The sequence below is a fragment of the Capricornis sumatraensis genome, chromosome 5 (genome assembly GCF_032405125.1).
Source record: "Capricornis sumatraensis isolate serow.1 chromosome 5, serow.2, whole genome shotgun sequence".
Lineage (NCBI taxonomy): Eukaryota > Metazoa > Chordata > Mammalia > Artiodactyla > Bovidae > Capricornis > Capricornis sumatraensis.
The window spans coordinates 111,352,352-111,375,760 of record NC_091073.1 but is presented as its reverse complement, the minus strand read 5'-3'; the positions used below and the strand labels follow the sequence as shown (position 1 = coordinate 111,375,760).

The following is a 23,409-nucleotide window of genomic DNA, read 5'->3' as shown; positions in this document are numbered from 1 at the left end:
TATATCATATAGTAAAACATCTGCTGGGAACATATATACATGAATATATATATATGTATATATATGTGTATATATATATATATATATACACATACACATATATATTTTTTGAATCCCCACTCTGTGCCGTGTATTTGGTATTTTCTTTTCTATATTATTTCACTCTATTTCATTAGTAAAAATGCTGGCTGAATGATTTCGTGATGGGTCATCACCTGGGATTTAAAAAATATTGATTTATATCCAAGATTAGAGCTAAAGCCCTAACTGTTGAGTCGTTGTCACAGAATCTTTTATATATTTTATATCTTCTCAACTCTAATGTAAGAGTTACTATTTATCATGAATCTTTAGTTTGTTGTGGCTTATCACATTTTAAAAAATCATTCTATAATAGAGTAGGTTTGAACCATTGAAACTTTTAAACCACTGTCTGTTTTCTTGCCTGTCTGACTTTATAGCCTTCATCAGTCCAGAATCCATCTGAATTTCACTAAAACATCAATCTAAAAAAATTCCTAATTCAGTTCTTCTCTGTAAGTCCCCATTAAATTTTTCTGATAAGTTAATATTTGAAAGCCTTCCTAAACAAAAGTTGATAAACTTTCACCCTACTTCAAAGGGAGAATCAAATTCATAGTAGAAATTGCTAGGAGATGATAATTTTGTCTTATTAAGAAATAACTTTATAACAATTATAATCACCTCCTTGAAAACTGGTTGATGTATTAGGACTCAACTTTATGTCAGCCAATGTTTTAAATCAAAGATTGATTAATCATCTATTCAAGATGGGATTCCTTGTGTTATGCTAAGGTATTTTCCAACTATAGGATTCATCAGCCTTCAATGTATAGAAAAGTGTTAACCATTTTCACTTCAACTTCCTTGTAATACTTGGGGCCACTTAAGTTAGCAATACTATTTATAAAATGCCACATACTAAAGCACACAAGAAACTCAAGTAGAAGAATCACTGAGTGGGCACCTCATCTTCCTCCTATCTGCAAGTAGCTAAAATACAAAACATAAAATCTACAGATATTTACTGAACACATTCTGTGTCTTGCTACATGTTTCACCTAAGTATATACAAGACAGTCCCTGTCTGCTGATGTATACAACCTGCTTGGAATGATAAGACTGTTAAAAGAACTCACAGAGATGAAATTTCTCATATTTAATGACTCAACAAAAGAAAGTTCATGTTAAAAATAAAACCTTCAGGACACGCCTCTGTAACAAACTTATTTTGTAGTCAATTTGGCCCATTATTTCATGAAAACACTACTTAACTTCATGAGGTAATAGAAAGGTTTGTAAGGACATCTCTCAAACAGCTATTTATCCTATGGTTTAAATAAGAAATTCAATACTAAATGCATCAAAGTAATAACCTATATTAGTTGTTTCTAAAAGAGATGATGACTTTTAAAATTTTCCTATTAGCTATCCATAAATAGAAGATATTTGCTATTAGCAGATAATAACAACTACATTTAAGACTGTGATTTTTCATTACAATCTATCTGAAATTGTATAATGAAAAAAGGCTAGATGATATAACAAACTTACTTCAAATTCACAGTTAAATATGAGAAGACAAGACGAGTATGAATTGGGTAAAGTGACAGTATACCCATAAAGTATAATAAATAGCATCTGTAAATCAGTGTCGAAATTCTTTTCCTCCAAGGATTATCTGAGAAAAGAAATTGTCTCCATAGAGGCAACAAGATAGCTCTCAAAAGAGAAGATTCTCTTCTAGCTCAACTACGTTTAAATAAACTTCTGAGAGTTTGATGTACGGGAGGGATAAAGATTCACTGGACACTGAAACTGCCTGTTTCTTCGAGGGAAAGGGGGCTCTCGAGAGCTATACTTGTTTCTGGTTTCAAGAACTCTGACATTTCCCCCTTCTTTAACCCACCAAATACATTAAGTAGTATTTAGGGCACATGAGACCCATATATTATTCGCATCGTCTCTAGTACTGTTTGAGTTTTATATTACACCTCACCTGAACAGGTATCTCATATATTTTTTCCATCATCACCACGAGGAATGCAATTCATACAGTGAGACCAGGTAGCAGGATCTACAGAAGCTACAGAGAATATGTCGAGGAGTCAGGAAAGAGGATAAGGTATCCCAGAGGGACTTGTTAAATCCTGTTCTTTAGCTTCCAGAGATTCTGACCCCAGGGGGTTGTGGGAAGAAAGACCAAGTTTCCCCCTAGGTCTGTAACTACTATTATTTTATCTTCTTCCTGAAATGGAAATTAACTGACCTCACATCACTATGGGCTACCCAGGTGGCACAGTGGTAAAAAAAAAAAAAAAAAAAAACCCACCTGCAATGGAGACCTGGGTTCGATCCCTGGGTAGGAAAGGTGCCCTGGAGTGGGAAATAGCAACCCACTCCAGTATTCATGCCTAGAAAATCCCAAGGACAGAAGAGACTGGCAAGCTACAGTCCATGGGGTGGCAAAGAGTCAGACACGACTTAGCAACTGAACAACAAAAATACCATTCCTATGTTCAAATAATAGAGTAGGTAGAATATAGTTTCCTAAATTGGAGTTGTTTTAGTGTACACAGCAACAAATTAAGAAAATAATACAGCAATTATCTTTTGCTCTGAGAGTGATGACCTGCAATAGGTCTGAAATAGGATTTTCCTCATCAAATCTGTTTGGTTAAGGGCTTATTGGTGGCAAGTGTCTAAATTATACCCTCACATACTGGAAAGAAATTGCTCCTTATATTGATATTATCATTTTAAATTTTTTTATTTGGGGTCATATTACATTTTAAAACTAACATTGTATATATTAGTTTTGTCATCAGTCTTATCTATTTTAGTGGCATTTGTAAAAAGAACAAATGATCTTTATAATTCCTTACTTTATAAGTAAGTTCAGTTCAGTTCAGTCGCTCAGTCATTTCAGACTCTTTGTGACCCCATGAATCGCAGCACGCCAGGGCTCCCTGTCCATCACCATCTCCCGGAGTTCACTCAGACTCACGTCCATCGAGTCCTTGATGCCATCCAGCCATCTCATCCTCGGTCGTCCCCTTCTCCTCTTGCCCCCAATCCCTCCCAGCATCAGAGTCTTTTCCAATGAGTCAACTCTTTGCATCAGGTGGCCAAAGTACTGGAGCTTCAGCTTTAGCATCATCCCTTCCAAAGAAATCCCAGAGTTGATCTCCTATAGAATGGACTGGTTGGATCTCCTTGCAGTCCAAGGAACTCTCAAGAGTCTTCTCCAACACCACAGTTCAAAAGCATCAGTTCTTCAGTGCTCAGCCTTCTTCACAGTCCAACTCTCACATCCATACATGACCACAGGAAAAACCATAGCCTTGACTAGATGGACCTTAGTAGGCAAAGTAATGTCTCTGCTTTTGAATATACTATCTAGGTTGGTCATAACTTTCCCTCCAAGGAGTAAGCGTCTTTTAATTTTATGGCTGCAATCACCATCTGCAGTGATTTTGGAGCCCCCACAAATAAAGTCTGATACTGTTTCTATTGTTTCCCCATATATTTCCCATGAAGTGATGGGACCGGATGCCATGATCTTCGTTTTCTGAATGTTGAGCTTTAAGCCAACTTTTTCACTCTCCTCTTTCACTTTCATCAAGAGGCTCTTTAGTTCCTCTTCACTTTCTGCCATAAGGGTGGTGTCATCTGCATATCTGAGGTTATTGCTATTTCTCCCGGCAATCTTGATTCCACCTTGTGTTTCTTCCACTCCAGTGTGTCTCATGATGTACTCTGCATAAAAGTTAAATAAGCAGGGTGACAATATACAGCCTTGATGGACTCCTTTTCCTATTTAGAACAAGTCTGTTGTTCCATGTCCAGTTCTAACTGTTGCTTCCTGACCTGCATACAGATTTCTCAAGAGGCAGGTCAGGTGGTCTGGTATTCCCATCTCTTTCAGAATTTTCCACAGTTGATTGTGATCCACACAGTCAAAGGCTTTGGCATAGTCAATAAAGCAGAAACAGATGTTTTTCTGGAACTCTCTTCCTTTTTTGATGATCCAGCCGATGTTGGCAATTTGATCTCTGGTTCCTCTGTCTTTTCTAAAACCAGCTTGAACATCAGGGAGTTCATGGTTCACGTATTGCTGAAGCCTGGCTTAGAGAATTTTGAGCATTACTTTACTAGCCTATGAGATGAGTGCAATTGTGCAGTAGTTTGAGCATTCTTTGGCATTGCCTTTCTTTGGAATTGGAATGAAAACTGACCTTTTCCAGTCCTGTGGCCACTGCTGAGTTTTCCAAATTTGCTAGCATATTGAGTGCAGCACTTTTGCAACATCATCTTTCAGGATTTGAAAGAGCTCAACTGGAATTCCATCACCTCCACTAGCTTTGTTCATAGTGATGCTTTCTAAGGCCCACTTGATTTCACATTCCAAGATATCTGGCTCTAGATTAGTGATCACATCATCATGATTATCTGGGTTGTGAAGATCTTTTTTGTACAGTTCTTTCATGTATTCTTGCCACCTCTTCTGTCTGGTCTTAAATAAATTATACTCTCTCATTATTTTAATTCTTGGTCATTGTATATTCCTGAGCTGATTATTAAGTGTGGTTTTTAGAAATAATTTGCACTTTATAATACCATTTAAGTTATACATCTTGCTTGTTATCCAGAAATGTTATCATTAACATTGTCAATAAAACATAAACTATGCAGAAGTATATTTTTGATTTCCAAATATTTGTATTATCTCTGTGTTAATTTTAAATGTATTGTGGTAAAATAATGAGTCCTAGTGATGTTGATTCTTTGAAAATCTAAAGGGTTTTTTAATACAGTTGATTTTTGCAATGTTTATATTGATTTTAATGTGATATATATTCATTAGAGTCATGGTTCTAAAATCTTGTACCTGGGGAGCCTTAAAAATTACTGACACTTAAGACCTATCACCAGAAACTGATTTATTTAGTCTGTGGGTGCCCACAGGTTTTCCAGAGTTTCTAGGTGATTCAAAGTTCAGCCAAGGGCAAGAATTCCTTTCATGTTTTTTATTCTCTTCCGTTTCTCTTTTCCTCAGTTTTTGCCTTCTTTTATATTCTTCAGAAATCTTCATTTCAACACCTGGTTTCCACTAACTATATTTTCTGTAGGTTCATGGGCTACACTGACAGATTTTGTTGCATATCTAACAGGTTAATGAGAGCAACATATTTCATTTTAGGATTATAAATTTCACTGTATTTGGGCTCGTTTTCCTTGAAGGGTTTTGATGACATTAACTGGGTGGTTATCCATTCAAGGCAAGAGCTGAATGCTGTCATGATCATCGCTCTCATGGTCAACAAAATCAATCCTCTAATGAAAGGCAAAAGCCTCCATCACGAATTAATGCCTTCAGAAGAAAAATAGAATTCCTCAAAACTGTACGTATTCTGCCTTCTTGATAAGGTTGATCCCATTGAACCTCCTCACTGCTATGAAAGTGAAGTGTTAGTTGCTCAGTCATGTCTGACATTTTGCAACCCCATGGACTGTAGCCCACCAGGCTCCTAGGTCTATGGGATTTCCCAAGCAAGAATTCTGGACTGGGTTTCGATTCCCTTCTCCAGGGGATCTTCCTGACCCAGAGATCAAACCCAGGTGTCTTGCATTGCAGGTGTATTCTTCACTGTCTGAACCACCATGGAAGCCCCCTCACTACCATCAGTTCAGTTCAGTTCAGTCGCTCAGTTTTGTCTGACTCTTTGCGACCCCATGAATCGCAGCACGCCAGGTCTCCCTGTCCATCACCATCTCCCGGAGTTCACTCAGACTCACGTCCATCGAGTCAGTCATGCCACCCAGCCATCTCATCCTTGGTCGTCCCCTTCTCCTCCTGCCCCCAATCCCTCCCAGCATCAGACTCTTTTCCAATGAGTCAACTCTTCGCATGAGGCAGCCAAAGTATTGGAGTTTCAGCTTTAGCATCATTCCTTCCAAAGAAATCCCAGGGTTGATCTCCTATAGAATGGACTGGTTGGATCTCCTTGCAGTCCAAGGGACTCGCAAGAGTCTTCTCCAACACCACAGTTCAAAAGCATCAATTCTTCAGTGCTCAGCCTTCTTCACAGTCCAACTCTCACATCCATACATGACTAATTTGTCTATCAAGACCCACAGAATGTAGGCTACCCCAGTGGCCTGATACACACCACAAAATAAACCTAATTCAGCCTGTACTTATGGGAAGCACCTGTCAAGGAGACCTAACATACATTAATCACAGTCCTAAAAGTCAGCTTTAGCTAGCTTACCTTATCCTAGGAAATAGGACCTGCCAGCTTTATAAAGAAATCCCCAGCCTCCTGGCCAATCAAGAGACACAGATGTATAGAACAGACTTTTGGACTCTGTGGGAGAGGGAGGGGGTGGGATGATTTAGGAGAATGGTAATGAAACATGTATAATATCATGTAAGAAACGAATCGCCAGTCTAGGTTCGAAGCAGGATACAGGATGCTTGGGGCTGGTGCACTGGGATGACCCAGAGAGATGGTATGGGGAGGGAGGTGGGAGGGGGGTTCAGGATTGGGAACTCACGTACACCCGTGGCAGATTCACGTTGATGTATGGCAAAACCAATACAGTACTGTAAAGTAAAATAAAGTTTTTAAAAAAAGTCCTATTCCTATATGACCTCTTCCAACAGTTTATAAAATTTGCTCTTGTCCCAAATCCTTTGGGAACAGTGCTCCACTGCTTATGAGGCATTGCATTCCTCCAATCCATGGGTTGTTTTCCCTTAAATAAAGGACATCAAAATCACTATTCAATCGTCCAAGTTTCATTTGACACACAATTTGACATTTCCCTCATCATTTTGAAAAATCTCTTCTGCCATCTGTTTTGCTGAGGAGAAGTCTGCTATTACTTTTTTTTCTTTTTTAGGGATTTTATTTATTTATTTATGTATTTATTTTTACTTTATTTTACTTTACAATACTGTATAGGTTTTGCCATACATTGACATGAATCCACCACGGGTGTACATGCGCTCCCAAACATGAACCCCCCTCCCACCTCCCTCCCCATAACATCTCTCTGGGTCATCCCCGTGCACCAGCCCCAAGCATGCTGTATCCTGCATCAGACATAGACTAGCGATTCGATTCTTACATGATAGTATACTTGTTACAATGCCATTCTCCCAAATCATCCCACCCTCTCCCTCTCCCTCTGAGTCCAAAAGTCCGTTATACACATCTGTGTCTCTTCTGCTGTCCTGCATACAAGGTCGTCATTGCCATCTTTCTAAATTCCATATATATGTGTTAGTATACTGTATTGGTGTTTTTCTTTCTGGCTTACTTCACTCTGTATAATCGGCTCCAGTTTCATCCATCTCATCAGAACTGATTCAAATGTATTCTTTTTAATGGCTGAGTAATACTCCATTGTGTATATGTACCACAGCTTTCTTATCCATTCATCTGCTGATGGACATCTAGGTCGTTTCCATGTCCTGGCTATTATAAACAGTGCTGCGATGAACATTGGGGTACATGTGTCTCTTTCAATTCTGGTTTCCTCGGTGTGTATGCCCAGCAGTGGGATTGCTGGGTCATAAGGTAGTTCTATTTGCAATTTTTTAAGGAATCTCCACACTGTTCTCCAAAGTGGCTGTACTAGTTTGCATTCCCACCAACAGTGTAGGAGGGTTCCCTTTTCTCCACACCCTCTCCAGCATTTACTGCTTGCAGATTTTTGGATCGCAGCCATTCTGACTGGTGTGAAGTGGTACCTCATTGTGGTTTTGATTTGCATTTCTCTAATAATGAGTGATGTTGAGCATCTTTTCATGTGTTTGTTAGCCATCCGTATGTCTTCTTTGGAGAAATGTCTATTTAGTTCTTTGGCCCATTTTTTGATTGGGTCGTTTATTTTTCTGGAATTCAGCTGCATGAGTTGCTTGTATATTTTTGAGATTAGTTGTTTGTCAGTTGCTTCATTTGCTATTATTTCCTCCCATTCAGAAGGCTGTCTTTTCACCTTGCTTATATTTTCCTTTGTTGTGCAGAAGCTTTTAATTTTAATTAGATCCCATTTGTTTATTTTTGCTTTTATTTCCAGAATTCTGGGAGGTGGATCATAGAGGATCCTGCTGTGATGTATGTCGGAGAGTGTTTTGCCTATGTTCTCCTCTAGGAGTTTTATAGTTTCTGGTCTTACATTTAGATCTTTAATCCATTTTGAGTTTATTTTTGTGTGCGGTGTTAGAAAGTGATCTAGTTTCATTCTTTTACAAGTGGTTGACCAGTTTTCCCAGCACCACTTGTTAAAGAGATTGTCTTTACTCCATTGTATATTCTTGCCTCCTTTGTCAAAGATAAGGTGTCCATATGTGTGTGGATTTATCTCTGGGCTTTCTATTTTGTTCCATTGGTCTATATTTCTGTCTTTGTGCCAGTACCATACTGTCTTGATGACTGTGGCTTTGTAGTAGAGCCTGAAGTCAGGCAAGTTGATTCCTCCAGTTCCATTCTTCTTTCTCAAGATTGCTTTGGCTATTCGAGGTTTTTTGTATTTCCATACAAATCTTGAAATTATTTGTTCTAGTTCTGTGAAAAATATGGCTGGTAGCTTGATAGGGATTAGCTATTGTTTCCTCTGAAACTTTTGTAAGTTTTCTCCTTCTCCTTAATGTTCTGAGCTTTAATTGTGCATAATATGTCTAGACATGGATTTATTTTTCTTCACCATTGTTTGATACTGAGTACTCTCTTGATTTGAGAATTCACACATTCATCAATCAGGAAAAAAAAAAATCTCAAGAGTGATATATTCAACTAGTGTTCTGCCCCATTTTGTCCTTGCTTCTGGAATTCCTGTAAGATAAATGAATATTGCATTTCAGTCTAGCTTGTATGTGATTTTTATTCAATTTTCTTAAAAAATAATATGTTACATTTTTAGTAAATTGTTCACTAGTATCCTCTATTTTGGGCTTCCCTGGTGGCTCAGATGGTAAGGAATCTACCTGCAATGCAGGAGACCCAGGTTCAGTCCCTGGGTTGCGAAGATCTCCTGGAGAAGGGAATGGTTACCAACTACAGTATTTTTGCCTGGAGAATTCCGTGGACAGAAGAGCCTGGTAGGCTACAGTCCACAGGGTTACAAAGAGTCGGATGTTACTGAGTATCTAATACTTTCCCTTTACATCCGCTATTTCACAAACTCTTTCTTTTAGTGTGCTCAGTCTAGAATTCATCCTGTTTGTTGATTTTTTTTTTTTTGGTGTGTTCTATTTCAGGGATGATAGTTTTATTTCTAAGATTTTTAAATGGTTCTTTTTGAAATCTACTTGTTATTTTCTAATCTTTTTAATTCCCTGGTCATTTAAAACAGTTGTCATGGCTTTAAAAAGTCAGTTTATGCATTTGAAACATACAAATATAAGGTGTTTGTCAAATTGCTCATTCCTTATGTCACAAAATAAATATCATCAAAAGTGAGTTTGTGTTACAGTTGATGTTTTTAACTGTTTTTCTCGGCACTGATTTCCTCAAGTCATGAAAATAGATTCATCAGACCAGTTTCTTCCTTTCTTTCTTCCTCTCTTCCTTTCTTTTTTCCTTCCTCTCTTCTTCCCTCTTCCTTTTCTTCCTCCCTTCCTTCCTCTCTCTCTCTCTCATATAGAAGATTACAGACTGTCTTAGCTTAATTTATGAGCCATCATATACAGACTTAGAACCTATATTAACGGTTTAGGATTATTTCCCTAGGTGATAGTCAGTATATCAGAGATCCAGCATAGACAGAGTGGATGGCTGGGTTCCATGTCAGGCTGCAGTGTTATGCCTGGAGGTTCTGACATTGTTATCCTGCAATTCTCCTAAAGCTGTATTGTGAAGCTGTTTTTGGAAGAAAAGATTTTTGAGCTCCATTAACAAACAAAGGGAGTCCCTCCTGCCCTCCTCTACCTTTTTTTCAAGGAAGGAGCCTGACCCAAGTTCCTCATTATCACACGGAGTGCTTCAGTATCTTTTGTTTCTAAGAGAAAAGATATTGCCTCTCCTGACAGCTTTCAGACTCAGCCAGCAAACCCATGGTGTCAGCATCACTTACAGGTCATTTATGCTTTCTTTCTGGTTCACACAGATGTCTATCTTGCCTTGCAAGCTGATTTTGTCTTTTTAATTTTCTCTTTTCATACTTTATCTGTTGCTGCTCTGTGTTTGAAGTAAAAGTCTTTGAGCTACTATGATTGGAGTGTGAGTTAGTATTTTAAAATGTGAAGCCACCTATGTTCAGAAATAAAGTATGGTGGCAGTGTAAAATTTAAAGTAAGAGAACCACCAGTATGGAGCTTATACAACCATTCTTTCCCACTTCAATATTTTCTTTTGATGTATTGGCTCAATAATTGAAAGAATGAGGTAGTTTGGACTTTGACATGGAAAAATTCTGGTACCATTTAAAAATCTCTAGTGGTTGTTTAAAATCAATTTGAGCTTTCCCACAGTGAAAAATAAAGTTAAAAAGCTTATTGTGAAATAACACAATAGCTTGTTGTGAAATAATGTCAATGTATGGCAAAACCAATACAGTATTGTAAAGTAAAATAAAGTAAAAATAAAAATTTTGAAAAAATTAAATTAAAAAGTAAAAATTAAAAATAAAATTAAAAAGCTTATTGTGAAATAACACAAAAAGCTTATTGTGAAATAATGTCAATGTATGGCAAAACCAATACAGTATTGTAAAGTAAAATAAAGTAAAAATAAAAATTTTGAAAAAATTAAATTAAAAAGTAAAAATTAAAAATAAAATTAAAAAGCTTATTGTGAAATAACACAAAAAGCTTATTGTGAAATAATGTCAATGTATGGCAAAACCAATACAGTATTGTAAAGTAAAATAAACTAAAAATAAAAATTTTGAAAAAATTAAATTAAAAAGTAAAAATTAAAAATAAAATTAAAAAGCTTATTGTGAAATAACACAAAAAGCTTATTGTGAAATAATGTCAATGTATGGCAAAACCAATACAGTATTGTAAAGTAAAATAAACTAAAAATTAAAATTAAAAAAAAATGAAATAACAAAATTTTTTAAGATGCATTGGAGAGAATATATTCCAAATATCCATTCAATCCAGGTATATTCATTCAGCCTCTGCTTGTATATTTATAGGAAGACTGCACACCAGTTAATAAGATATAATTGCTGGGTAACTTGCAATGCTAGAAAACATTTTCTCACATGGATTTTTATTCCATCTCCTTATATACCTACTTATTGATTCTAGTTTTTCCCTCTGTGCTTAGTTGCTCAGTTATGTCCAACTCTTTGTGACCCCATGGACTGCAGCCCGCCAGGCACCTCTGTCCATGGGGATTCTCAAGGCAAGAATACTAGAATGGGTTTCCATGCCCTCCTAGGGGGATTTTCCCAATTAGGGATCAAACTGGGGTTTCCTGAATTGCAGGTGGATTCTTTACTAGCTGAGCTACCAGGGAAGCAATAAACTACCACTTTTACATCTTAAAGGATATTCTGTGGGACATTTGAAAATAGCTCTTCTATTTCTTTTTTCCAGCCTAAACACTGATAGTATTTTTTTTAATGTATCTGTTCATTTGTTTATTTGCTCATCTATTTATTTTTCTTCTAATCTCACTACAATTTTTGGCAGACAATCTTAAGAACAGAGAAAGCTATACAATGAGCAAACCTCTAAAAGTGCTGAAATTTCAACCAATGTGCAAGTTACAACAACAATGAATTTATATTTCCACATGTAGAACTTGAAACTCCCTAGTAGAGCTATTCTAGATATATAGTTGGTGAGAAGTCTTAGTTGTGGGTAGGGAAGTGAATGTAACAAAACTTCGGACTACAGAGATGATTTTTGTATGTATTTCCTATCCTAGATGCTATCTCATGAATCCTTCTGCAAATGCCGCTACATATAGAGTGTACAGTCTATGTAGAATTCTTCTTACAGTTTCATCTTCTTCCAGCAGTTAAAAAGCAAAGACATCACTTTGCCGACAATGATCTGTATACTCAAAGCTATGGTCTTTCCAATAGTCATGTACGGATGGGACAGCTGGACCATAAAGAAGCCAGAGAACCGAAGAATTAACGTTTTGGAATTGTGGTGCTGGAGAAGACTCTTGAGAGTCCCTTGGACAGCAAGGTGATCAAACCAGTAAATCTTTAAGGAAATCAACTCTGAATACCCTTCCTCTGTCTTTAACATTGGAAGGACTGATGCTGTAGCTGAAGCTCCAATACTTTGGTCACCTGATGTGAAGAGCTAACTCGTCTGAAAAGACCCTGATGCTGGGAAAGATTGAAGGCGGGAGAAGAAGGAGACCACAGAGGATGAGATGTTTGGATGGCATTATCAACTCAATGGACATGAAGTTGGGCAAACTCTGAGAGATGGTGAGGGACAGGGAAGCCTGGTGTACTGCAGTCTATGGGGTCATGAAGTGTCGGACATGACTTGGCAACTGAACAACAACAATGAAAACCATTTTAGATCCAGGTTCCTATGCACTGTTCTTCAATCTCATTTGAATGAGACTTTCTCCAAAACAACGTAGATTTTAAATCATGAGTTTTACCAGCATATAATCTTACTGTGTGATCACTTAGATTTCCATTCTACTCTTTTTATAACATATTTCTTTGCCATACTGCTGTCATGCAGATGCCAAGCCTAAGACAGGTTCAGGTAAAATTGGTGATGTTTCAGGAAGAAAATTAATAAGCAGTGTGGGTTGAAATCAGTACAGTGATATTAAACTCCCAACTCTGTCCTATTACTGGCTGTGAGGTGTAGAGAAAGTTACTAAATCACTCCAAACTTTAGAAGATAATAACTTCTTTACACGTCTGTGTCTCTATTTCTACTTTGCAAATAGGTTCACTGTGCCATTTTTCTAGAGAACAAATACATGGACACTGAGAGGGGATGAGAGGGGGATGAACTGTGAGACTGAGGTTGACATATACACACTAATGATACTGTGTGTAAAATAGGGAACTAATGAGAACCTACTGTGCCACACAGAGAACTGTACTCAGCCCTCTGTGGTGACCTAAACAGGAAGGACATCCAAAAGAGAGGGTATATATATACACATGTATATCTGATTCACTTTTCTGCACAGCAGAAACTAAGACAACACTGTAAAGCAAATATTCTCCAATAAATTTTTTAAATCTACTTTATAGTATTAAGGGTGAAAGGTGAGTAGGACAACATTGGGAAACATCCAGAAGAATCCTAAGCATTAAGTAAATGTATCCTTTTTTCCTCTTGCCCTCAGCCTTTTCAAAACTATGGCAAGTGTTAAAATAAAATATATATGATGGATCACAACAAAATATAATTTGTTTATTAAAATCTCATAACACAAATATTGAAACAATTCATAGTAATCGCTCATCTATTTAAGCGTTTTATGCAATTTATTAACAAAATATAGTTTTGTTGTATTTTTTTTTTTGTTTTTTAGTCAGAGCCACTCCTCAGACCTGTTACAGGATATTTCTTCATAATTCATCTACCCCAGTTACCTTCATACAACATTGGTCTTTTTGGTCAATTCTTTCTCAAGTATTTTTGAACTGACACAAGAGTGAATACAATCCCTTGATTTTTCTAATGAGTCCTTGTAGAAAAATTCTGAGTTCAAACCAATGGTTTATGGTTTGTATGAGGCAAATTATCCCATATTTTCCTCTTCCTCTTCTTTTAATATAAGGTATACATATTTGGGGGCTTCCCAGGTGGCACCAGTAGTAAAGAACCCACCTGCCAACGCAGGAGACTTGAGACTTGGGTTCGATATCTGGGTTGGGATGATCTCCTGAAGGAGGGCATGGCAACCCACGCCGGTATTCTTGCCTAGAGAATCCCATGGACAGAGGAGCCTGGTGGGCTACAGTCCATGGGGTTGCAAAGACTAGGACATGATGGAGCGCTCACACACACATTTCAGAGAACATAATTTTTCTAGTTTTACTTAAAAAGTCATTTTTATGAAAATATTACCTGCTTTTTCCTACCTTTGAAAGAGGATACACAATAATTACATAGTGCCTTAAAAGTTACGTTTAGAGCTAATATTTATCTCTTCATTCACATCACCCTTTTTGGGTGGGGAGGGAACTGGAGCAAATGTGGATTTCTGGGGCTGGCAATCTCCTGACATTGCTGGGGTAAGAAGACCGAGATAATGCCCAGAGACAAAATGATTTGTCCAAGTTAATTGATGAACAGAATAGTCAGTAAAAAGAAGAGTCGGTAAGTGAGCTTTCTGGGAACCAAGTGGAAAACAGTGCTTTAGGAGAAAGGGTGGAAGGGAAAAGTTTCCTCTTTGATTCTTTCATTTCATAGCAGAAGAAAGATATACAATGGAAATGACACAAGAAAGAATTGGGGTGAAAACATAGATCTACAGAAAGATAATCATACCGTCATCATATATCACACACTCGAATGTCATGTGATGCCGCAAGAAAAGAGAAGAGAAGAAAATTCAAAAGGTAGCGTTCCTTCTGTGTTGAACAAATCACCACTGCCTTACTGTGTTGGCCACTTAGTTCCTGAATTTGTGTTAAAAGGAAACAAATCTTCCCCTATCATTCTGATCACTTGGGTCCAGAACATGTGACTTATATCACGTGGAGCAGGTGCTCTTTGGAGTTGTGCTGAGGTTCCTGCAAGGCTTTATCAAGAAATGTGGGCCTACAACATTATGTCAAGCTATTAGCCTCTCTTGACCCTTCCTTTTATAATATTATCTAAACCCTATAATATTTCTTCATAAGGGTCTGTTGTCACCTACTCCCAGTTTTGTAACCTGAACTCTGAAAGAGGTAACTCTCCCTATAAAGGTAACTCTCATATAAACGTGAGAGTGTGTTATTCTAAACACAAACTCTTTCTAATTAAATGGTGCAGACTTAAATGAAATGAAATGAAGATCTTCATATTTTTTGTCTCCCATATCAAAAAAATTCTCAAAATTTAGCTTTTGTTTTCACACAGATAAATTCATTAGGCTCAGATTCAGGTGATTTTTCAGAACACATGGCATCCTCCTTAGATTTTAAGTTCCAGACCAAGTAGTTGGCTCTTTCTATAGTTCTTACTGCATTTCCCAATAGGATCCTGCTTAACCAAGGTCAGTGTTTATCCTGTCTTGTTAGAGGTAGCAGCGTTTATTATGACATTACTAGCAAATGCTTATATTTATAAGGGAGAAGGAAACTGTCGCGGAATTTAAGAAGAGATTTGAGACAACAAAACCTCAAAAGAAAAGAAACTAGACCTTGGTGTTGGGAACTGGCCCTGAGAATTGATGGCTCTCTGCCATGCATTCACCGCCTCATGATCCTTCTCATGGCCTGACTTCTCCATGACCTTCTGCTCATGTCTGTGATCTGCAGAGAACTCCATGTTTAGGAGTCAGGAACAGCATCTGATCAATATAAATTCTTAATGCCAGAGATTTAAGACATGAGATTTTAAGGCAGGTACAGTACCTTCTCCCAAACCTCACAGAGAACAAACCTTCCACCCTTAGGACTCTCCCTGGCATCCCTCACATTAGCCTCTCCTTCCACAGCACTCTCCTAAAGGCACCCTTGACCTCTTTGTTCCTAAGGCTGTAGATGAGCGGGTTCAGCATGGGGTTGAAAAGACTGTAAAACAGAGAAAGGATCTTCTGCTGCTCCTCAGGGTGGCGGGACTGGGGGGTCATGTACATGACGATGGCAGTGCCAAAGAAGAGCCCGACCACGCAGAGGTGGGAGGAGCAGGTGGAGAAGGCCTTCCTGCGGCCCTCAGAGGACTGGATCCTCAGGATGGCGGCCAGGATGTGCGCATAGGAGCCCAGCACCAGGCAGAGGGGCCCGACTAAGACAAACACGGAAGCAGCAAAGATGACAACTTGGTTGAGTGTAGTGTCAGCACAAGCCAGCTTGAGGACAGACAGGATTTCACAGAAGAAGTGGTTGATTTCATGAGGCCCACAGAAGGGCAGCCTCAGGACGAGACCCACATGGACCAGGGCCAGGAGGGAGCCACATGTCCAGGAAGTGACAGCTTGAACAGTGCACACTCTCCAGCTCATGACGACAGAGTAACGTAGGGGGTGGCAGATGGCCACGTACCGATCATGGGACATCACCACCAAGATGAGACACTCAGTGTGTGCAAAAGCTATGTATAAAAAGGTCTGCATTATGCATGGGACAAAAGAGATAGTATTTTTCTTGTTTAGAAGGTTCACCAGCATCTTCGGGACATTGTTTGATGCATACGAAATATCGACGATGGCCAGGTGTGAGAGGAAGAAGTACATGGGGGTGTGCAGTCTGGAGTCCAGTGAGATAAGCCCCAGGATGACCCCGTTCCCCAGCAGGGTGAGGACATAGAACAGGCAGAAATGCCCAAAGAGGAACATCTGCATGCTTGGGCTGAGCGGAAATCCCAGGAGAATGAACTCTGTGACCCATGTCTGATTTTCTGTCATGCCCTGGTGACAGTGCCTGTGCTGATCACAGCTGCTGCAGTGCCTGTGGGCTGAGAAACAAATGCGGGTCTGGATTAGCCATTAACAGAAAGACGGAGTTTGTGGTGTGCGCTGTGCGCCGACTCAGCTAACAATCATTTTCAGATTCATCATGTCAAGTCTTTTAATCCACAGTAAAGCAGAAAGGCTCCCATAAACAGGATCAGTGAACACAGGGTGTCATGTATTATTTCCATTTCTACAGAATTTTATTTAACTCTGATTGCAAAGTTTATACTCATACTGTCAAGATGGCAGCCACAGAATAAATTGTTCTCCATAATGACGAATTGTTTTATTTTTAAGAAAAGCCCATAGTTTCATTCTCATTTTGCTTTCTTATTTCTTCACTTCTCAAATTTTGCTCATACTTTATCATTTGATTTGCTTTTATTTTAAAGCTTGTGCAGAGTACATTGCACCCAGCAGTTGCTCAATAAATGATCATGAAGTAAATACACCAATAAAATGGGGGATGAGATGTACAAATGCAACTTCAAGGAGTATATTTCCTTCTGCGTCCACTAGGTCTAAAGCTTTAGCAAATGAAATTGGCACCAAGTTTTTTCTTCCTGATACTATGCAGGAAAATCTAGATTTTTCCATGCCGGGCATGAGCAGAGTGCCATCACTAATCTGGTCAGCATTCACAGAAGTTGTTCATGACCTATGATCAGGGCAAGGATCTCTGTTTTGTTCCTACTCCTGTCCTCTACCACCTTCTTGCAGGGCTGCTTCCCGGGTTCTAGAGAGATGTTATTTCTGGGCCCATTGCAACTTTACAGTGCATTTGTTGAATGGATGAATGGATGGATGGTAAAGGATGGATAAAAAGCATTACTTTAGGAATAACATCCAGAGTATATTCTGGAATTTAATCAAGTTTTTGGACTCTCCTTTAATTTTTTGGCTACCACTCCACCAACCTTATGGCCACCCATGGTTAACAAGGTGACAAGGTGACAGAAAGGGAGAACCTGAAATGTTCCCTAGAAGTATACACCTATTACCTGACAGTTCATGATACACGTGAACATTCTCAATGAGCAGCTTACGACCCAGCTTTGCAAATCCCAAGGCTGTCTTAAGCCCAGAAATCTGCCTGCCCATAAGCTGGGCCCAAACTTCCCATTCAGTGTGCCGATTTCTGGAGTCCTTTCTTTCTCCAGATCCCAGCTTCTCTAAATGATCACACTTGGCCAAAAGGCCTTTACTCACTGTGGCACTGGTCTTAACCCAGAGATAGGAAACAGCACAGAGGCCAGGAGAGAGTCTGAAGATCCAAGCTGAGGCTCTGGCTCCCCTCAGCTGCCTCTGAATGAGGGGGTCTGCAGCTGCAGGAGCTATCCTTGCTTTTTTCACACAGGCGGATGCAGGGACTGGATCACTGCTCACTATAAGCACCAGCGGTAGAGGCTTTATGCTCATCTCTGCCCAAGTCCTCCCAGACTGTCCCCTGAGCGTCCGTGAGGGGGAGGGGACTAGGACATACAAAATACAGATGCCATCTCTAGCAAGGGAACTCTTTGTCTCCATTTCTCTGGACTCTGGGGATGGATGTTCAGGAGAAAAGAAGCTGGCAGGTGATGACTTAATACCCAGATGCGTTCATGCACATCAAAGTCATGAAGCAGTAAGAACAAACAGACTCCCGGGGTCACGCTGTAAATCATGCTCCCCAGGGCCTTCGATGGTGGTGTGCTCCTGGACCTCAGGCTTGCCCCAGATGGATTTAGTGGAGCTGGGAGGAAGCAGAATATCATTCTTAATGAGAAACTGACTTGAAATTGGCATTAATTTCTTTCTCCTTTCCTCCTAACTCTAAGCTAGTGTTAATAGATAAGAACACTTCTAGCAACCTTCCTGCACTGTGCTGAGAAGGATGCTGAGTCTTCTACAGGTTGTACCTGAAATGTGATATAGGGTGTTAGGAGAAAGGAAGGAAAGAAAGCAGAGCAGAGCTGGCCTTGAAGAGGCATCTGGTAGAAGGACAACAAATGTCTAATTCACATGCTTCAGTTCAGTTCAGTCGCTCAGTCGTGTCCGACTCTCTGCAACCCCGTGAATCGCAGCACGCCAGACCTCCCTGTACGTCACCAACTCCCGGAGTTCACTCAAACTCATGTCCATCGAGTCAGTGATGCCATCCAGCCATCTCATCCTCTGTCCCCTTCTCCTCCTGCCCCTATTTCCTCCCAGCATTAGAGTCTTTTCCAATGAGTCAACTCTTCGCATGAAGTGGCCAAAGTACTGGGGTTTCAGCTTTAGCATCAGTCCTTCCAATGAACAACCAGGACTGATCTCCTTCAGAATGGACTGGTTGGAACTCCTTGCAGTCCAAGGGACTCTCAAGAGTCTTCTCCAACACCACAGTTTAAAAGAATCAATTCTTCGGCGCTCAGCCTTCTTCACAGTCCAACTCTCACATCCATACATGATCACTGGAAAAACCATAGCCTTGAGTAGATGGACCTTAGTTGGCAAAGTAATGTCTCTGCTTTTGAATATGCTGTCTAGGTTGGTCATAACTTTCCTTCCAAGGAGTAAGCGTCTTTTAATTTCATGGCTGCAACCACCATCTGCAGTGATTTTGGAGCCCCCCAAAATAAAGTCTGACACTGTTTCCACTGTTTCCCCATCTATTTCCCATGAAGTGATGGGACCAGATGCCATGATCTTCGTTTTCTGAATGTTGAGCTGTAAGCCAACTTTTTCCCTCTCCTCTTTCACTTTCATCAAGAGGCTTTTTGGTTCCTCTTCACTTTCTGCCATAAGGGTGGTGTCATTTGCATATGTGAGGTTATTGATATTTCTCCTGGCAATCTTGATTTCAGCTTGTGCTTCTCCCAGCCCAGTGTTTCTCATGATGCATATGTTAAATAAGCAGGGATGCACTCAAAAGTTCAGTGAACCTTGTGATATAATGATGCCTTGGACTGAGGTGTTGTCTTTATAGTCACATAATAAAACAATAGAGGGTTTCTTGAAAATTCTTCTTATTGTCTCTCTTATGTGTGTCATGCCTACATATATATATATGTGTATGTTTGTATGTGTGTCTGTATGAGTATGTATATTTGTATATACATTTATTTATTGGGCAAAGTTTTGGAGAGAAATAGCCAAAATTCTGTTTTAAGAACATACCCAGTTCTTTACTGAAGAGAAAAGAAGTATTTAATTGGTTAAAAGGTTCATTCAAGTTTTTCCATAAAATGAACTTTTGGGCCAGCCCAGTAGATTGTTAACATATGAGCAATGTGGTTCTCTGTTAAGAAGACACGGAAGGAAATATGCCTATAGTTTTGGGTTGCCTAATCAAGGATTCATAGCACATACATTTGCATGGGTAGAATAAAGAAGCTCAAGGAATAATTGTCCTAAAACCTCTGGAGGAGTGATTAGAAAAGTTTAGAAGTTTGCATGGCTAGGAAACTAGCTGAAGAACTTAACAAGGTAAAAGAAATTGACTACTCCAAAGTGGAGGATTGAATAGATGGTTTCTAATTTTCACATCGTATTTGTATGTGAATACTTAATATCCATGATTACTCATACGAATCACAGTAACTTAAATGCCATTCATTCATAATTCACTCATTCAATTTATATTTACTGAGTATCTGCTGTACGCAGCCACTGTTCTTGACACTAAAGATTCAAACATTAGTGAGACATTGCCTTGATCTTCAAGGATCTTGTAGTCTCCCTATAGAACTAGCCAGGCAAGTAAACATTTAAGGAACTGTGATAGGAGTATGCTCAGTATACAGTGGTGCTAGATTATTCTGAAAGACGGTTGGGACATGCTTCATGGTAAATGAGGGGCTTAAACCCTCTTCAATAAGATGTAAGATGAATATGGCATGCCAGACTATACCTGAGGGTGTGAGGAGGGCACAGCAAAAGAGTAATATTGGCAAGGGGACTCACAGACAAGTTTCCCTAACATGCTGGACTTCATTTTAAATAATTAGAATGATACAACTAAATACATGGTTAAATATATGGTTACACTTTTTAGTTAAGTGTAGAGAACTGTTTAAAACAATAAGGATGGGGACTATGAAGCAAAGCTACCTGAAGGGTTATCACATGAGAGTAAGGAGTACCTGAGTTAAGGTGGTAGCTATAGACACAGACAGGAGACAATGTATATGAGACATGTAAAAGAAACACAGGTTATCAGTACTGTGACTCTTTGATGTGTGGTGAGGAGAAAAGCGGAGCCTGGATGCATCCCAGGAGTCTGGCTTATATGGCTGATACAACTCAATGTTAAAAAAAAAACACCCTAATTTAAAAATGGGGAGAGGACCTGAATGGACATTTGTCTAAACAAGATGTACATATGGCCAATGAGCACATGAAAAGATGCTCGATCATCAGAGAAATGTAAATCAGAAAACAAAGAGGTGTCACCTTATACCGGTCAGAATGGCTATCATCAAAATGGTCACAAATGAGAAGTGCTGGTAAGGACATAGAGACAAGGCAATCCTAGTACACTGTTGATAGGAATGTAAACTAGTACAGCAGCTGGTGGTTAAGAACCTGCCTCCCAATGCAGGAGATATAAGAGACTTGGGTTCAATCCCTGGGTTAGGAAGATTCCCTGGAGGAAGGCATGGCAACCCATTCTAGTATTCTTGCCTGGAGAATCCCAGGGACAGAGGAGCCTGGCAGGCTACACTCCATAGTGTCGCAGAGTCAGACACGACTGAAATGACTTAGCATACCGCATTGTACAAAATGGCATGGAGGTTCCTCAAAAAACTAAAAATAGAATTACCATACAATCCAGCAATTCAATTCCTATATATATATCCAAAAAAGTAATGCACTGATTCTAAATGACACAGGCACCCCAATGTTCATTGTAGGAATATTGACAATAGCCAAGATATGGGATCACCCCTGTGTCCACTGACAGATGAATGGATACAGAAGACTGGTCTATATGAACAATGGAATATTACTCAGCCAGAAAAAAATTGAAATTTTGCCATTTTTAACATGGTTGGATATGGGGGGCATTATGCTTTGTGAAATAAGTCAGAGAAATGCAAATACTACATATTATAATTTACATGTTGGCATCTAAAAAGTGAAGCATATAAATGGATATAACTGTAACAAACCTTCAGATGACTTACAGACATGAAGAACAAAACTAGTGGTTACCAGTAGGAAGGGAGAAGGGCTTAGAGATAAAATAGGGGTGGGGCATTAAGAGGTACAAACTACTATGTATAAAATAAATAAGGTATAAGCATATATTATACTGCCCAGGAAATGCAGCCAAAATTTTAAAAAACTTTAAATGGAGTTCAATACATTAAAATATTGGATCACTATGTTGTATATCTAAAACTAATATATTATAAATCAACTATGGTTCAATTTTCAAAGGACCAATATTTAAGAGATGGTGAGAGGAAGTTAATCTCCCAATGAGAGCTAAGAAAAGATAAGAGATGAGTAACAGACCAGAAAATATGAATTAAAAAAACCCAGTGAGCTATGTTATAGTTATGCCAGGGTGCAAACTATTCACTTTAATCCTATGAGTAATTCTAACTTTATTTTTTAGGTACAAGAATATTCTGCATAGAGCTACACTGAAGTTAACATTTACAGATGCAAGTAAATGAATCCAAAGTTACTAAGAAAAAGGCATTATCGTGCTTTCAGACAAGCAGTACTTCTTCACATCATTTTCCACTTGCCTTGATCTGTACAAGTGTGAATGTTATTCAACACGTATAGAAAATTTAAATTTCCAAAGAGACTGTTATTAAGATGTTAACCAGAAAATACAATAAAAATATGCAGTGATTTCATTGTCTTCAGCCTCAAGTCTCCAGACTCTCAGGGGCTGTGAGAGGTAACGCATTTTCCTGCTTAGTGGCTTGCCCTTCTGCATGTTTGTTATTTGGTTGCTTCCTCTCTGATACATTAGCTAACATTCCTCCATGTACCTCTTATAAATATATTTTAATGTTACAATTTCTCTTGTTTGCTTATGTCTCCTCTGCTATTCTGTTTGTTCTTGTGGATTATACCTTTTGCTCCATTAGCTATATCAGTGGTATCTCTGAAGGAAGAAAAGAAACTCGTGTATGATAAAGCTTTCTTGCTCTAAAAGAGTACTTAACACTTCAAATTCTATATTTCTATCAAGTAGTTCTTCACCCTAAGAATTCTCTTTCTCTAAAATAAACTGAATTTAATTCATCTAATTTTTTACATAAGAAACTAACCCTAGCATATTCAGGAAGCTCTTTTGACTACTAGTTGTTTGCTGGCTTATTTTAGGGAGAGGTTTTTGAGAAATGGGGAAATTATTTATCTTTACATAATGGTCTAGATCTTCTTTATTAAATTCCATCAGCAATATCTTGTCAATGTTTCTCCTAGCTGGACTGTCTATAACAGATTGAATTTATCCTAGGTTTTTCTTCTATTTACCTTAATCCTAATCTTGCTCCATTGATATGCTTGATGGATGGTTAAGTATGAAAATCAGTATAAATGCAAGATCAAAGAACTCAGAAGAACTGGTCACATGAGCAAGAAATATCAGTCCTTTCCATTACCTGCTTCACCACCTAAACTTACTTCTACAAATGAGTTTAAATTAAATGGTTTTCATCATGAATTGCTTGATTGGTTCAATCAAATGTTCAATCTGCAACAGTTAGAGCTGGACATGGAACAACAGACTGGTTCCAAATAGGAAAAGGAGGACGTCAAGGCTGTATATTGTCACCCTGCTTATTTAACTTCTATGCAGAGTACATCATGAGAAACGCTGGGCTGGAAGAAG

At 38.7% G+C, this 23,409-nt stretch overlaps 1 protein-coding gene across 1 annotated transcript; it reads right to left on the bottom strand.

The window, feature by feature from the left end:
* Positions 1 to 15,608: 15,608 nt before the first annotated feature.
* On the bottom strand, positions 15,609 to 16,541 carry LOC138079980 (olfactory receptor 2A5-like). The gene has a single exon (XM_068972807.1). The coding sequence runs from the start codon at positions 16,539 to 16,541 to the stop codon at positions 15,609 to 15,611; it is 933 nt and encodes a 310-aa protein (XP_068828908.1).
* Between the last annotated feature and the right edge of the window lie 6,868 nt (positions 16,542 to 23,409).